Here is a 17,160-nt window from a genome sequence, read left to right on the forward strand (position 1 = left end):
CCAAAATTCCATGTATGTTTATCATAAGATCGTGAGTTATCATACTTAAAGTAAAGAAAAAATTATAAACTCAAGAATTATTATCTCATTACTATGCGAATGATACTCTAATTCACTTTTGTTGCAAACCGGAAGAGGAAGAATCGAAAAAATAGGAAAGTAGATGATTGAATTTTTTTTTGATGAACCCTTACGAAACAGATTAATTCTGGATAGCCACATCTACAAAAAAAATTAAATTAATTACAATGTACTATCCAATGCGAGGAAAACTATTTTTTCTTATGTGTTTTTAATTTCTGATTCATTTCTCGAAATTTAATTCAGAAAACAAAAAGTGTATGATGCTTTATTCAGATGATGTAAATTAAAAGCAATCTCAAAAATCTGTCAGTTGATACTGCAATCGATAGATGCATTTGTAATATGCCATAAAAGCCTGGAGACAGTTTGTAGACTCCATATGCTCCATATAGGGAGCGGATATAGGAAAAGAGGAAAAAAGAAGAAGTACCTTTAGTCAATTATTGTAACAGTACATTGGTCTACCAAAAATTAATATTACACAACAAAAAATAACAAGACCACAATCAGTGTAAAACTTAACAAAACTTTTTTTTCATGTTTAATATTCAGTCGCATCATTTCACTACTTCATAAACTACACTGTTTCCCAAAAGGATAAAATATAAACTTTATCTGCTGACATTTAAATAGATGCATTAATACGGCTCCAGATTATTTAAGAAAGCTGTGAATTCCAGTTGAATAAGATGATTAAAGTTTCACGTTTCGATCAGCTGTAACAACTGCAATGGTAATGTGATTAATGTGAGATAAATTTGAAGAACGTTCCTTCGGTGTTGCGGGTCTGATAATTTGGTTTTCTACCAATGCAATGGTTAGAAATTAGAGAGTGCGATGATCTTTTCAAAGAAAAAAATTGTTTCTTAAATTATTAAAATTATTTTTTCCGTAAAATTTATGTTTAATTAAAAAATCTCTAGTGGTCATATTTTACGGAGCTGTTACAAGAGTAGCTGTACAAAAAAATAAGTTTATTGTAAAAAATAAATAACATAAATAATTGAGTCGTCTGCATTTCCTAACCGGGTTTGTTACCTATAACCACAAATAATAACTGCCTTAATGAAAAACTTTTTTTTAATTGAAAATTTATAGGTTTAACAATATTCCGCGGCATTTCGGCTGTGGATCGCGACAAGCCGGACACTCCCAACTCGGACGTGCAGTACTCGCTGTCGGGCGGCGCGGGCCGCTTCGCGCTGGAGGGCTCCCGCCGCCCGGCGCTGCTGCTCGCGCGCGCGCTGGACTACGACTCCGGCGACCGCGCCTTCACCCTCCTAGTCACGGCCGCGGTACGTATAGGAATTCTTCCGGACACTAGTTCGCTACGACTAGCGCTTCCTACTTATACAGCTTCCTACTTATCTCGCCGGATCTTATACTCTTGTGGACGTTCTTTGCTCCTCGTTTTCAACTGTGCTTTTCATCGGGGGACTCTTCAGTTCCGTGTATCTTCGAGCCTCGTTATGAACGTGATACTGTCCCGTTTCAGCTCGGCAATCTGAAATGGGACAAAATCTTAATCAAATATTTGTTTTAGGACCGGGGATCCCCTCCCCGTAGTACCAACACTAGTGTTACTGTCGTGGTACAAGACAACGATGACCTCGGTCCTCGCTTCACACGCGATATCTACAGATCCAATATCACAGAGTCGTATCCTATCACGGTAAGTACTCCAGAGACATCGTAATAAATCATTATCTGTTATGTGTTGTCAATGAAAACGTTAGTGGAATGACATGTTGATTTTTTTTTAAATTAAACACTTGTAATAAACCACTTAGTGAGTTTTATTTCACTATACACAACTTGTTTCGAAAAGTTACAGATGTTTTCATCTACAGGTGAAAATTAAAACTAACGAGTAAAAAAATATTTGGGGGTCTATATAGAGGTTGATAGGGTAATAAATATAGGAGCGGGGGGTTAAGGAACAGGATTCTTTGTAATTAAAATTTTCTAAATTATTCTGCATTTTGGAATTTGCAAATCATATCATGGAAACTAACCACTCATTTGACTCACATACACTTCACTTAAATTATTACACTCTGTTACAAATAAAGGTCAAGTCATGAATAATTAAGAAAATTTAGAAATCCATAAAAATTTAAATTATGATAAAACGTTAATTAATAATATGCTGTTTAAAAATAAGTCATCATTAATATCTTTTTTAATTAATGTTTTACTTAGTAAATACCGCTATTTCTTAAAATCTACTGTGACACGTGTTTCGATGCATTCCGCATCATTTTCAAACACCGTATGTGAAGCTTTAGAAAATAACGGAGGTAAGCAAATCAATTTCTTAGACCTCAGTTTAGAAATTATGGATAAAAAAAATACTGTTGATGTATATCGTAAGCCCACACATACCGATACTGTAATTCCCTCTTGTTCAGCCCATCCACTTAATCATTAACTAGCTAGCTTTAACTCCATGATCCATAGAGCACTACAATTCCCATTAAATGATAATAAGTTTAAAAGAGAAATAAATACAATTAAACAAATTGCTTACATTAACGGTTATAAACCAAATATAATAGACGCGATATTGGCGCGTAAAAATAAAAAGAATTAAACAAAAACATTTCTCTACTCAGCCGATACGTATAATGAAAAAGTAAAAACCAACTTGAACAAAAAAAAACATTTACATAAATAAAACATCACATAAAATAACCAAAAAAATCCCAAATAATATAAAACCAGCATTTTACACAAAAAATAATTTAACTAAAATTTTTAAAACAAAATAATCCTGAAAATATATTGGACAATAGTGGCATATATAAATTAAACTGTGACTGTGGAAGTTCGTATATTGGTATGACTTCCAGAAAATTCAAAACAAGAATCAAGGAACATGAATTATGTTTGAGAAATAATAATTTTTCGGAATTCGCTAACCATTTAATAGATAATGATAAATCCAAAAAATAATCAATACGAAAAGCCATAAACTGCAACATTTTGAAACAATAGAAATTCATAAGAATATAAATAACGATAAACCCATAATTAACAATATGACAATGACTAAAGCCTCCCCCCTTTTGTCTATGTTCCCTCTGATAAGAAATAAAAATAAAAAATAAAAATTAAATTAATAAATAAAAATAAGAAACAGCTACTACCCCCTCTTCAACCTTCAACGTCCCAAGGACCCAACTCTAAAATTTAGAATCAGCTTCACATACGGTGTTTGAAAATGATGCGGAATGCATCGAAACACGTGTCACCGTAGATTTTAAGGAATAGTGGTATTTACTAAGTAAAACATTAATTAAAAATTGATAGATTTTACCACAAAGTGACTGCCGAATCAATTAATGAAATTAATATATTTGGTTCCTTACATAAATTCTCGTTCTTTAACCTCCCCCCTCCTTTAATTGTTACCCTTTCAACCTCTATATATATACCCCTAAATATTTATTTGCTCGTTAGTTTTAATTTTCACCTGTAGATGAAAACATCTGCAAGTTTTCGAAACAAGTAGTGTATAATAAAATAAACCTCATTAAGTGGTTTATTACAAGCGTTTTATTATTATAAAATATTTATAAATAAAATAATAATAATTAGATGAAGTAGTTAATAATAAGCTGTATTATCTTTTAGGCGACTCGCATCCACCGGGAGCTTATGTTCTGGCCAGCCATTGCGGCTGCGGACCAGGATACAGGACTGAACGCTCCCTTGCGGTATGACATAATATCGGGGAATGAGCGACAACTCTTTGCTTTGGATTCTGGCAATGGCAGCCTTTTCCTTACTCGAGAAATTGATCTAGATGCCGAAAAAAATTTACACGGTTGTTTAAAATTATTTTATAACATATTGAAAGGGTGCAGAAATTAACTCTTTGTACCGTTATAGTCTATTTATTAAAGCTTTACAATTAATTTTTCAGTATCTTTCAAAATTGAAAAATTAATGTGATTATTTTTTCAAAGGAGAATAATTTGACTTAACCTAGAAAAATAGTTTATATTATGCGCCCATCTTTTATTAACTAATTATTGTATTTTCTTCACATTTTAGCGAACACATTTACACTTCAAATACAAGCTTCGCAGATAGACAATCCCTTGAAAACAGCTGTCGCTAGGTTGGAAATTGAAGTATTGGATTTGAACGATAATCTACCAGAATTTGAAGTAGACTTTTACAATATCAGTATAGTGGAAAACCTACCAAATGGTATATTCACGCTTTTCTTAGCGATGCTTATTAAATATGTATTAATTTACTAAACAGGCATCTTGGCGTACTCGAGTAGACGCTTGACTACTAAGCCTGACCAGAAACTAAGCGCAGCCGGTTCGACTCCCGCCAGTTGTAAAAAAAATTGTTAAATTTATTCCAGTTGGCCAATTTTATTTTACTCTTTTCCCATCCTTTCTCTTCGACCTGCAAACAATCATGCAAAATAGAAGTTTTCGTCCATTATTCATTAGAAAAATCTCCTAACGATTTACAATGAATGTACGAACATAATATTGTATATCTATTTATTTTAGTGTACATTTATTTATAAAAATGTAATTATTGATAACGTGATACGCATTTTTAGGTTTTAGCGTACTTCAGGTTATGGCAACAGATAAAGATCAAGGAGAAAATGGAGAATTTTTATACCAGCTTCAAGATCCACACGGAGCTTTTTCTATTGACCCTCGTTCTGGTTGGTTAACCGTTAGAGATCAAGTAAATATGATCAATTTTTTTTATTTTTTTTAATAAATTAGAAATGTACTTTACTAATTTTTTATTTGTCATTTTTAGAGTGTTCTGGATAGAGAACAACATTCATCATTGAAAATGAAAGTATTTGCGAAAGAAAAAAAAGAAAGTGTTGTTAGTTTATCACAACATCGCAGGATTCTAAAAAGTAAAAGGCATTTGAGATCTTTAGCACTCACGCGAGACCGGTTTACTCGAAAACCTGACGATAGAAATGTTCCTAGTAACGATAAAACTACTTATGTGTTTCCTGATCAAACAGCCCTGGGAGATCACACCCTTCTCTATCATAATCTTAGTATTCCCTTGTCATTTGTCAATGTTGAAGTGACTCTATTGGATGCAAATGATAATAATCCAGTATTCTTGCCTAGTAATTTATACGAGTTTAGCATAAAGTCTAGTGCTAAAGTAGGAGACCTAATTGGAAAAGTTCGAGCTGTAGATCCTGACTTGGGAAGAAATGGTATGGTCCTCTATGATCTCCAGAGGAGTAGTAATTTAACAGTGACATCACCGTTTACGCTGGAGCCCCAAACTGGAGCCCTGCGGGTAGCCGAGTCACCCTTGCCGGAAGGAAGGCACGCTCTATTCCTCGAAGCGGCAGATCAACCTGCTAATCCGAGTGAGAGAAGATTCTCCTTAGCGGTTGTATCTGTTGAAGTTACCCGCGGTTCCAAAGGTAAAGCAAACGATTAATATTAATGGTCTTTTACTGTAGGTTTTGTCAAATAAATAATTTTCCGCAACTAAATCGTAGGGCACAAAACTGCTGTTCCTGATTTTGTCGGTGCACCGTATGAGTTTTGGGTTGGTGCAAATGTTGGAGTGGGAACAAGTATCGGACAAATAAGAATAAATGATGCTATGGATAAAAATAATATTGCCTATGATCTACTGCATAGTTATCACGAAGGAGGTAATAAATTAATCATCATTTCTGTAGAAATACTAATAGTTGAATAATTACTCATTATTAACACTTAATGCTAAGTCTTAAGAATTATTTATATTTTTGTAGTTCCTTTTGCTGTGGAAGAAAGAAGTGGCACTATAACGGTCGTAGACGACCCTGCTCGATTTGACAGACCAATATATGATTTTGAAGCTGTCGTTAGTAGAACAGGGAATACACAATCTCTGCCCAATGGTCCTTCTAATCTGGTTACTAACGTCACTATACACGTCGTGGATCCTGAAGATGAGAGAGGAATACTAATGAAGTAAATAAAAATAATGCTTATGAAATATAATGCTTTCATAATTACGTTTCTCAGTGAAAAATAATTGTTTTATTTTTTTATTTTAGGGGAACATCAAACATGCCTATTGAATTCCACGTCAAAGAAAATTTAGCGGGTGCAATTATAGGACAACTTCTTTATCAAAATCACTCTAATTTCTTTCCTAATAATTCTTCTAAGAGCGTGCGCTTTATTATAGCCAATCAACAAGACGTGACGGATGATATAGCAATTGGTGGGTATACACATAATGATAATAATAAAATTAAAACTTCCAAATCCCTTAATCTTTTAAGATTAAATTACAGAATTTAAATTTTGTATGAACGTATGTCAATATTTTTAGGACAAGATGGTACTCTGTATACTCAAAAAGCATTAGACAGGGAAAAAAGAGATGCTTACAGACTAACAGTTATAGCCGAATATACTAAAGGAGCTGTTAGCGGAGCGGGAATATATCAAGTGACCATTATTGTCGACGATGAGAATGATAATGCTCCGATATTTACTCAAAATTCATACGAGGGAACCATAAAGGAAAATTCTCATCCAAATTCTGAAGTAAATATGACGAATCTAGTAATGGCTCAAGATGCGGATATCGGAAATAATTCCATAACTAGTTATGAAATTTTCGGTGAAGGACATTCATTATTTGAAGTTAATAAATCAACGGGTATGGTCTACTTTATAGGCAACACCTTGGATAGAGAAGAAAAGAGCATTTATCGTCTTAGGGTTGTTGCTACCGATAACGGGAATCTTAGCTCTGAGACTAAATTGACAATCCACATAATGGACGAAAATGATAATCCACCAATAATCAAGCGAATTATTATTCCTCCAGATGAGCAAATAGAAGTTCTGGAATATGATGATAGATCTAAAATAAAAGTGTTTGAAGAAAAACATTCTAGTAGCGGTATCCGATTTGAGGGTAGTAAAACGCGCAGCAAAGCGTTAGATTTGATGTCTTCCGAAGTCGGTCCACTAATTGCAGTACCGGAAACAATTTCCGTTGGAACCACCATTCTGCGGCTTGAGGCAGAAGATCAAGATATTGGAGAAAATGGACAAATAAGATATGTTAATTATGCCGAAACATTTTCATCAATCGCTGGTAATTTGCCGGGAAAGAGCAATTCAAAACAATATTTTATTGTTAATGACCAAAGCGGTGAGGTAATTGTTTCAAAAGTTCTTCCGCCGGAATATGAGTTTAAATTAAATATTTCTGCTAAAGACGGAGGTGGCTTACAAGATAGTGTAAATTTTAGAATTTTCGTGAAAGATATCAATGATCATGCGCCAGTATTTAAAAAATCATGGTATAATTTTGATGTTGAAGAAGCAGTATACTCGCGTAAAGTTTTGGGAAAAATAGAAGCCACTGATGTTGACTATGGGAGAAACTCTAACGTATCTTATAATATTATGACAAAAGAAAACAACTTACCCTTTGAAATTTCTACCCTAAGTGGTATTCTCAGTGTAAATGGTGAACTCGACAGAGAAATACAAGAATATTACAAATTTTCGGTGGTTGCCAGAGATAATGGGGTAGACACTAAAATGTCCTCAACTGTTACAGTGGAAGTCCAAGTTTTGGATATAAATGATAATGCTCCCCAATTTTACGGATACGATGATGTATTGGAATGGGCTCATCCTGAAGCCAAAGATTTGCCTAATCACAATTATGAATCAGTTTTTATGTTACCTGTGTATTACGCTAAACTATCAGAAAATAGTCCAATCGGATCTGTAGTAGCTAAAGTATACGCAAATGATTCAGATTTTTCTGGAAACGGAAATGGTTTACTTCTTTTTGATATTCCAAGAAGAAAAAACTTACCTAATCTATTTACTATTGATTCCAAAGAGGGCATTGTCACAACAACTGGCAAATTAGACTACGAAACACAATCGACTCACAATATTACCATCGTAGCATCTGATTTAGGGCTACCGAGCTTAAGTTCAACAGCATTAATCATTTTAAAAGTTTCCGATGTACCGGACGATGTTACTATGAGTGAAGAACCCTTATTCATCGAAAGGTATTACGAAGTTGAAATACAAGAAAATGCCAGTACACCTTTAGAACTTTTAACGTTAAATGTATCAAACTTTTACCGCGACAAGAAATTGAGGTTTTCCATAATAGGTGATGATAAAAACGATATCAAAAGGATGTTTGTTGTGGATCCTCGGAACGGCACACTATATCTGGTTAGAAGCCCCGATCGAGAAACTAGGGACGAGTATCAAATAATTGTTCGAGCAGAGAAACCTAAACTCGGCAGAAACTTACCTCACATGATCTATCCCGTACCTGAAGAAGATTTGGAAGACCTCACGAAGTTTGATGTAAAGGTCGTAGTCAAAATTACTGATGTGAATGATAATGCTCCTCGTTTCACTATTTTTGGAAGACCCATTGTAGCTGCAATTCCGACGACCGCTAGTTTTGGTTACGAAATAGTTAAAGTTCAGGTGAGTTTTTAATTATATTCTTATTATTCCCGGATCAAAGAAATGCTTATAGTTTTGTTGATTCTTTGTATGCGGTTTATTTTTAATTTAAAAAAAATTATATTTAATATTGATAGGATGCAAATCTATGCAAACTTTTAATTATTGCCACGATCTATTACTTTTTTAGGCCAGTTGTGTACCAAAATTTATGAATAATTTATAATGAATATAAAAAAGGCGAATAAATTTGTACTGATATAAACGAATTTATTGAGTTGACTAATTATTTACACCAAGTAAAGACTAAAAACAAGACGACCTCCATAACGATGTAGTTGGCATATTCCAGTAGTATGCAATATGTTCAGGGCTTAATTTGTATTTTATTAAACACCATTTGATATTTAAAATTAAAAAAGGTACCTGATTTCAATTATAATCGTTTTAACATTTCAGTACCTTAAAACTTTATTTTAATAACAAAATTTTACAATTTTATTTGTGTGTTTTTAAAAAAAATCAAAATTCAGTAGAAGGAAACCCCGGTTTGTAAAGGGTTGGGTTGTTGAAAGGTACGTAGTGCGTACAGAATTTTTTTTTTCAAATAAAAATTTAAAAATGCCAAACTAACAATCCTTCAAACTGGATAAACTATAATATACTGCACGGAAGTAAAACGAAGAAAGTAGAACTTAGATAGTTAATTAATACAATGATGAGATAAGAATTTTTCGATAAAATCAATGGAAATTCAATATTATTTCTTTAAATTTCAGAATGAATCTATGATATTTAATTATATATTTTTTAAATCCATTGTTCACATGTTATTGAAACTGGAAACTAAGAAAAGAGGACAAAGACATACCTAGGATGTTAATGTATGTAAAATAAATAGTGCAGACACATGAAAGTTTCGATAACTTGGGACTGCAGGCCAAAACAGAAACTAAGCGCTGTTCTTTAACCTGCCACATCAGATTAATCACCTACTTTCTTCCAGATCTTTTTCCCGGATCTTTCTTCGTTTGGACCGGAAATAAGCGAAAGTCCAAATGCATACCATTTTATGTAATGATTGGCTTATTAATAATATCCGAGTAATGCAGCAGCGTCTCGTTGCAGGCCGTCGATCCTGATCTGGGAGAGAACGCCGCCGTCAGGTACCAGCTGCTGAGCGAGCACGCCCAGCGCTTCTCTGTGGACCCCGTGACGGGCCAACTCCGCACGGCGGCTCTCTTCACCGGAGACGCAGGCCGCGTATTTGGCTTCGACGTGAAGGCCACGGACAAAGCGGGAGCCGATGATGGAAAATCTGCAATCGCTAATGTTTTTGTAAGTACCCTATATTTTTGGTTTTGCTTATTCATAACAATTGTACGCGATTTATGAAAAAGAACATTTCTATTTGCACACGTTGTAAGGATTGACGCTTTCCGATGAACTGTTGCAGGTGTACGTTTTGGACGAGAGTCGGCAGGTCGTGGTGTCGCTGAGCGGCGGCGCGCTGGCGGTGCAGCGCGCCGAGCCCAACATCACGGCCCTGCTGAGCTCCGCCACGGGGCTGGACGTGCGCGTGCGCCGCGTGGAGCCGAGGCCGGGAGATCCGCTAAGGTAATAATCATCTTCAAACTTACCGATGGAATTTTAGAAATGCCTTTTAAGCGAGCAACGGTTGGAGTACAAGTATTCTACAGCATTTTACGATCTCGATAGTTTTGAATACACAGTCAAAAAGATTCTTACAATTCAAAGACAGCCAGAAGATAATGAATATCCTGGTAATGTATTAAATTTTACTCGTTGCCAGATATTTCCAATTAAAAAAAAGAAATATTGAGAATGAAATATTTGAAAATGAAATTGGACACAGATTGTGCGAAACAAGGTATGCAGGTGAATAAAATTGACGAGGTAATAGGGCATAAAGATCTATAAATTTTAGTGATGTCTTACTTAAAAAATATGAAGAAAAATAATAATTGATATAAAATATTGAATCTATCACATTGTATCCAGGTAGTGTCATTTACTTAAATATAGTAGTGTTTATTTGTTTTGATATTCAAATGCTTAAGATAGATGTATTGTATACAAAAAAAAAAAAAATTAAGATACACATATAAACAGAATATGTACATAACAGGTAGAGAGATATGACGACAACTAATAAACATTTAAAATAAATTTAGGTTTAAAATTAAAACTTAAGTTATTTAATGTTTTAGACGAGGTTAATTTGCAATTATAGGTAATTACCTAAATAGATACATGAAATAATTTCTTCGAATTGCGTAATTTGAGGTGTTTTCCTCGTGACCAAAAATCGTTTTGAGACTCTCATAAAAATAAAGCGTTTTTCTCAAAACCTTATCGATGATCATAAGTAAACTTAAAATAAAATAACAAAAATATGAGAAATTTGTGTAGCAATATGTCATGGTCTTAAAATTATTTATTTATACAAACTAAACATTATTTTTATTTAACTATCTCCTCATTATTTAAATCTAGCCATTAAATATTCAAAATGTTCTGGTCAGCAACATCATAATAAATTGGGTTATTATCATATTGCTAATATAAAATTGCGGTTTTCTATAAATAAGTCACATTAAGTAAAGTTCAATGTAGAAATGCAGGTTTTTAATTTGAAATAAATTAAATCAACCTTTCGCATTGACCTTTTATCTTGTCGATGAGATGACATCGTTTCACCATTTTATTATGCAGCAATTTATTACGCGACATATTTATATAGAAAATTATTATATCATTTTAGAACCAATATGTACGTGTATGGTGTCGATCCAGTTACCAACTCATTGATCGACATGGATACCCTTCAAAGGTATGTTGGCAACAGGTTAGCCGTCAAAGGTAAATAGAGAAACAATAATTACACTGGCCAACAATGATTTTGTAACTGAAATTTCGATGACTGATTTCGACTAAGTTAATCGTTCTTATTCAAAGTCTATATGGTGACATGCTTGTATGACGTCAAGTGGATGTTCCAGTCATATTATTGTTTGTATGGACCCCATGCGTTGAAACCGTAAAAGTGGTTCGTATCTAGACATGTTTTAGTCTAAGGTCTAAGGGATTCCAAAAAAGGATTGATAATTATAGAGTTACATTGGAAATATATTCACTTTCTTATATTGAATACGATAGCATTAATGTTTATATATATTTATACATAAATAATAAAATAAACATTAATTAAATATATCCTAACTAAAAAATCTGACGTGCTACATTTTTTTTTGCTTTCGTTTTTCAATTCAGCTTTGCAAAGTGCATAAAGATCAGGTATTTTCACGCCAGTTACAAAATAAAATTTGTAAATTGTTAGCCAGTGTTATTATTTAAAATAAAAAAATAAATATTTATGACATGTACCATTAATGTTTCCACTCAAAATTATTAGTAACTAATTTAGCAATAAAAGTGGTGGATAGTGGAAATGAATGAAAAGAAGAATGAAGAATGAAGTGGCATTAGCAGAAGACAACTATTCTACCACGAACATTTACACAGATAGAATGGGATTGGAAAGCATCAGCGGTTATCGCCGAATATGGCCGGGATACCGGTCGATGAAAAATTTATTTTATATAATATTATTCTATCACCTAATCTCCAATTAGTAAAATGTTTGGGTCGTATTCGTAACAATAAATATATGTGGATTTTATAATTGTAATAAAAACAATACTTATTTTTTTTAAATATGTTTCTCATAAAATTTTGGGTGCTTTGCCAAAAAAAATCTTTATTCAATACAAATTTTACGATTTTAGTACTTTACATAATACACGTTGAAATGGTAATCAATCCACGGTATTTCGTTTACTAGATATATAAATAGGTCAGGTTTCGGAAGTTGCCGATTACAGTAGCATTATGGTGGATGTGAAGTGAGTAGAGCGACCGTCCTGTCCCAGATCGCTGTCGAGCCAGCAGAGCGCCCTGTCGCTGTCGCTGGGGCCGTCGCTGAGCGTGGAGCGCGCCGGAGCGGCGCCGCGCGGGGTGTCGGCGCCGCGCGCGCCGCTGCGGCCCCTGCAGCTCGGCGTGCTGCTGCTGGGCGCCGCGCTCGTGCTGGCCGCGCTCGCCACGGCACTCTGCATCGTCTGCTTCAAGCGCAACAAGAGGTTTCCCGCTGTCTCTCGCTATCCGCTTGGCGCCGGGACGGCTGTACATAGACACGCCGCTTTGTAAATACACGCGCTTCTTCAACTCGCTTATGCAACCACATGTACGCAATCCCCATTCCATAACAGAGTTTATAAACTAAATTCAAAAGAATAGTAACAAAATATGTTTTCCGTATTAACCACGCTTTCTCTGAGGCCCATTTTAACGAGTATTTGAAAATGCGACCATTTGAATTAACAACAATAGAAAAATGGACAAGTTTATATATTTTTTTAAATGTACATGTTGGTATTTTATTATTCCAAAAAATTAAATGAGTCGTAACATAATTTATTTTGCTGAGGGCACTTATGGTTATAAGGGTATGGATAATAATATCTAATTTTATAGTTTTATAATATACATTTTTCGTTTATGGTTAAGGTAATAATAATGTGAACTTTTATTAATTATTTATCACATTTTAATAAAAAAATTAAAAGATTCATTGTATATTATTTCGTAAATTTCAACCTATCTTGTTTCACTTCACTTCACATTGACATTTATTTACAAATGCTGTTATATTTATGTTAATTTTTTTTAAACGTGTATTGTTTAAACATGTTACTTCATTTTATTTTATTTTATTTTTTTTGAGATGGTTGTTATCACAACTGTAATAATTAAACTGTAAAAGTGGGGTCCAATAATTGCGGATCATTTTTTTATGAATTCAATTGATTGTTGGATGATGTAATTAATTTGATGAAATAAATATATTTAAAAAAGTAAAGTTAATTATTCGTTTAAAGAAGAGGTAGATTACTACACATCATTATTTAAAAAATATTATTAAAGAGCATCAAAATAAAATATTTAAATCAGATTACAACATATTTTCATCGAAAAATGCTAACAAATAAATACTGTAAAATCATCACATAACCTTATATGCATCAATAATAATTCAACCATAAATAATTGTATTAATGTATTTTTTAACAAAATTCTCGATCAATAAATATCTTTGTGATTGATAGTAGAATTTAATAATGTAAATCAAGACTGATTAACAGTATTAATCAGTCTTGATAAAGAAGCGGTTAGCTTCGAAACCGGTAGACATTATAATTATGTTATAATACAATATTTATAGTGATTTTAAAACATAGTTACATTTAATTATAAAATAGAAATCACAAAGCTAGTGCTTGAAATATAAATTATATGATAAAATAATTTATTTAAAAGGATTTAATCGATTTGTAAACAAACACCAAATAATAGTTAATAATCCTCTTTAAAATCCGAAATTTACTACGAAAATATCAAAAATATTGTTTTTGATATTATTTTTATTTGATTATATTCATTACATTCTTGTTTTGAGTTTTATTCTTTAACTAAACTGTGTCGTCTTAGAATTGTGGGAGACACAGCTATTCCTGAATTCTGTTATTTTGAATTTACTTCACTGTCCAAGATCACTGTCTCGGATCATGCCGAGCAGTGAGCAGTGAGCGGTGAGCGCGTAGAGTCCTCTCGCACAGCTCACTCAGGCCGCTCGCCCCAGCAGGAACCGGCACAAGGCGTTCTCGCAGCAGCGGCTGTCGGCGCTCGGGCTGTCGGCCGGGCAGCTGGTGAAGGGCGGCCTGTTCCCGGCGGACGCGGCGCGCCTGTACCGCGCGGCCGAGGCGCCGCCGCCGGACACGTGTCGGCACGGGCGCAGCGTGGAGCAGTTCGGGCAGGCGCACCAGCAGTGCGTGCGCGGCCAGCTGGCCTTGCCGCGCGCGCCCGCCGCGCCCGCCGCGCCGCGCCCGCACGAGCCCTCCTGCGTGCGCTTCAACCGCCGACCCACGGCCACCAAGAGGTCAGTTGCGCCTTCCGATCCCGCGTTATTTCAACATAGACGTACAAGAATATGGAAGTCCGAGTAAATACCCCTGGGCTCTTCCCGCGATTGAAAACCACACTACACAAATTTCGGATTTATGTATACTCGTATATTCTTCGATTGACACATTTTTTTCAAATACGAGCTCTCGGTAGCATTTATGGTTAATTTGAGTAAGTTTATAAATCCTCGGAGGACCACTACTGGACTCCGAGAAGGTGAAGCTTATACCACCGAGACAGGTCGTGAGCTATATGACTCTTGTAGGTCTTGAGGGTGAGCTATGATACAGAGGGAGGTCACAATAGACCTAATATGGTCGCAGTGACATAAGGGATGCATGATCCCTCGACCTTATTTTTTTTAAGTTTCCTTAGCGTAAACCTCTTTGAAAATGTACGAAAGATTCGTTCCGATTTTTAATATTTTAGACTTTTCATAGTTTCTTTCATCTATGTTGAGATATCAATATAAAAAAATATAACAATGGATGAAAACCAGATTTATGAACAATGATTTGGAGGGTAGACTGAAATCTCAATGAGTTAAATAAAAATGATATATATGGCTAACCTTTGTAATTAGCACCTAATCGAATCTCTTTTATGACGCCTCATAGACAAACATTGTATGCAAAAACTTAGGTAGATTGTGATCGGGCGGAATATATTACTTTAAAGCAATAAATCTGCAAAAAACTTAAAGGAATCTAAAATTATGTTTAAATTAGCGAGAATTTGAAATGATTTGACATATAAGCGAAGTTTGTGTTCTGATACAGAAAGGGCGGAGTGGAGACGTCCATCACGTCCGTGCACTCCAGCGGCCAGGACTCGGGCATAGCGGACGGGCCCTGCGCGTGCCACTCCTCCACCCAGTCCGAGGAGGACAGTAGCAAGTCAGTACCCTGCACGATCCCAGCCCTGCCGATCCAACTGCTTCACTAACCGTATCACGTTATCCAGATACTCTAGTAACAAATATATAATCGTTCACATTCAAGGAAAACTTCTCTAAAACACTTACACCAAAGAAAATATATATTTATTCTCACTTCCATATTGTATTTAATATAAAACACATATACTCCTACTAATTCGGTTTTATATTCTGCGCTGTGGTAAGAATATCCAAGAAGATAATTAGTTAGCGAATTTTTCCTAAATGTTGACGATATTTGCTCTATTAAGATATAATACATTTCTGGAAAACTTTAAAATGTTGCAATCGGTGAGAGCCTGCCTGCTGAATTAATATTTTACGTTGAATAGGGTTATATTTGTATTCTAAAAAAAATCAGTACTATTATAGAATAACTAAAAGCACAATTAATAACATGTCGGGCTAAAATAACGTAACAGCTGAAGAATTAGTGTTTCTTGAATGTTTTTTTGCAGATACTCAAGTTTTTAACACTTTTATTTTTAATACTTTTCTCCAACCGATTTCGACAATCATCTTGTCATCTTTAGGAATAGATAAGTACTCCGCTGAAAATTGTTGTTTAAATTATTATTTTATACATCACCATGCTTGGTTCAAATATACTCGTAGTTTAAAAAAAAACAGCCACTTTTCCTATTGAAGATATTAAAAACAAAGAAAGCAATCTTAAAAATAATTCATTATTTAAAGCTCAATCTTGCTAACATGTAACTGTATAATGAAAACAATACATTTCACAAAAATTAACTTTTTTAGCCAATCAATCACAATTCAATTACAATATAAAGTATGTTCTTTTAATTGAATTAGTGTGCATTTGTTTTATGCTTTCCTTTTTTAAAAACCTACTTTTTGCTTTTACACTTTTGCACTTTAGGCTCTTTATTAGGTGATGTTTATTTAATAAAATGTCCTCAAGTGTTGAGTGCCAATTCGTTATAATCTTCGTATTACTTATTTATTATAATATGACTCTAAAAATGCTCTTTTTATTCTAAGTTAAATTTCAATATAATGATAATGTTTTTTTTAAATAATTTATTCCAAAAGACCCTGTTCAACGTGATAAGTGAATTGATCAAGTAGTAACATTACCTCAATTTGAATGTACTTAGCTTGGAATTATTCCTAATTCCACCAAAGTTGACTTGATATAATCTAAAGGACCGGGCGCGGTTATATTTTACTCCATACGCGAGTGATTGGTATGGGTAAAGTACTCGATTGTAATCAACTCTGGTGGGGTTAGGTCTACCACTATGTATGAAGACTATTACTTGTATTGTATTGACGATGTATCGGTGCATGTGTTGCGGCTAAGGACGTGATGTTTGTGGTGATTGCAGTTACTATCAGCAGTACGCATTTTGCTTTGCCCCCTCCCGCGGCTGCCCCGCCAACCCCCTCGCCCGGGGGAGGGAGAGACCCTAGGCCAAGTAATTATTGTACGCAACACCGTTACTCCCTTTCGAGGCACCGACTGCACAATCTCCATGTCACACAAATTCGTCACAAAACACCAACTACACCGGCATATTTTTCACCAAAAACAGTATGCTTAAATATACAACAGGATAAATGTACATAGATCTATATCGCACTTTAGCA

General features: G+C 34.6%; 1 protein-coding gene across 1 annotated transcript in view; it reads left to right on the plus strand.

Moving 5' to 3' along the window:
- The window catches only part of Cad89D (cadherin 89D), a 42,372-nt gene that overhangs the window by 22,578 nt on the left and 2,634 nt on the right, over positions 1 to 17,160 (plus strand). The window contains exons 5-20 of the mRNA XM_088271388.1: positions 1,183 to 1,379; positions 1,628 to 1,756; positions 3,721 to 3,913; positions 4,144 to 4,302; positions 4,676 to 4,809; positions 4,888 to 5,527; positions 5,606 to 5,764; positions 5,867 to 6,068; positions 6,155 to 6,324; positions 6,436 to 8,588; positions 9,696 to 9,905; positions 10,024 to 10,184; positions 11,353 to 11,421; positions 12,521 to 12,727; positions 14,290 to 14,583; positions 15,389 to 15,505. Of these exons, the coding sequence (XP_088127514.1) occupies positions 1,183 to 1,379; positions 1,628 to 1,756; positions 3,721 to 3,913; positions 4,144 to 4,302; positions 4,676 to 4,809; positions 4,888 to 5,527; positions 5,606 to 5,764; positions 5,867 to 6,068; positions 6,155 to 6,324; positions 6,436 to 8,588; positions 9,696 to 9,905; positions 10,024 to 10,184; positions 11,353 to 11,421; positions 12,521 to 12,727; positions 14,290 to 14,583; positions 15,389 to 15,505 (5,194 nt within the window). The remainder of the gene's footprint in view (positions 1 to 1,182; positions 1,380 to 1,627; positions 1,757 to 3,720; positions 3,914 to 4,143; positions 4,303 to 4,675; positions 4,810 to 4,887; positions 5,528 to 5,605; positions 5,765 to 5,866; positions 6,069 to 6,154; positions 6,325 to 6,435; positions 8,589 to 9,695; positions 9,906 to 10,023; positions 10,185 to 11,352; positions 11,422 to 12,520; positions 12,728 to 14,289; positions 14,584 to 15,388; positions 15,506 to 17,160) is intronic.

Source organism: Brachycentrus maculatus, unplaced genomic scaffold (genome assembly GCF_059751285.1).
Source record: "Brachycentrus maculatus isolate JH-2025_06_01 unplaced genomic scaffold, ASM5975128v1 h1tg000439l, whole genome shotgun sequence".
NCBI lineage: Eukaryota > Metazoa > Arthropoda > Insecta > Trichoptera > Brachycentridae > Brachycentrus > Brachycentrus maculatus.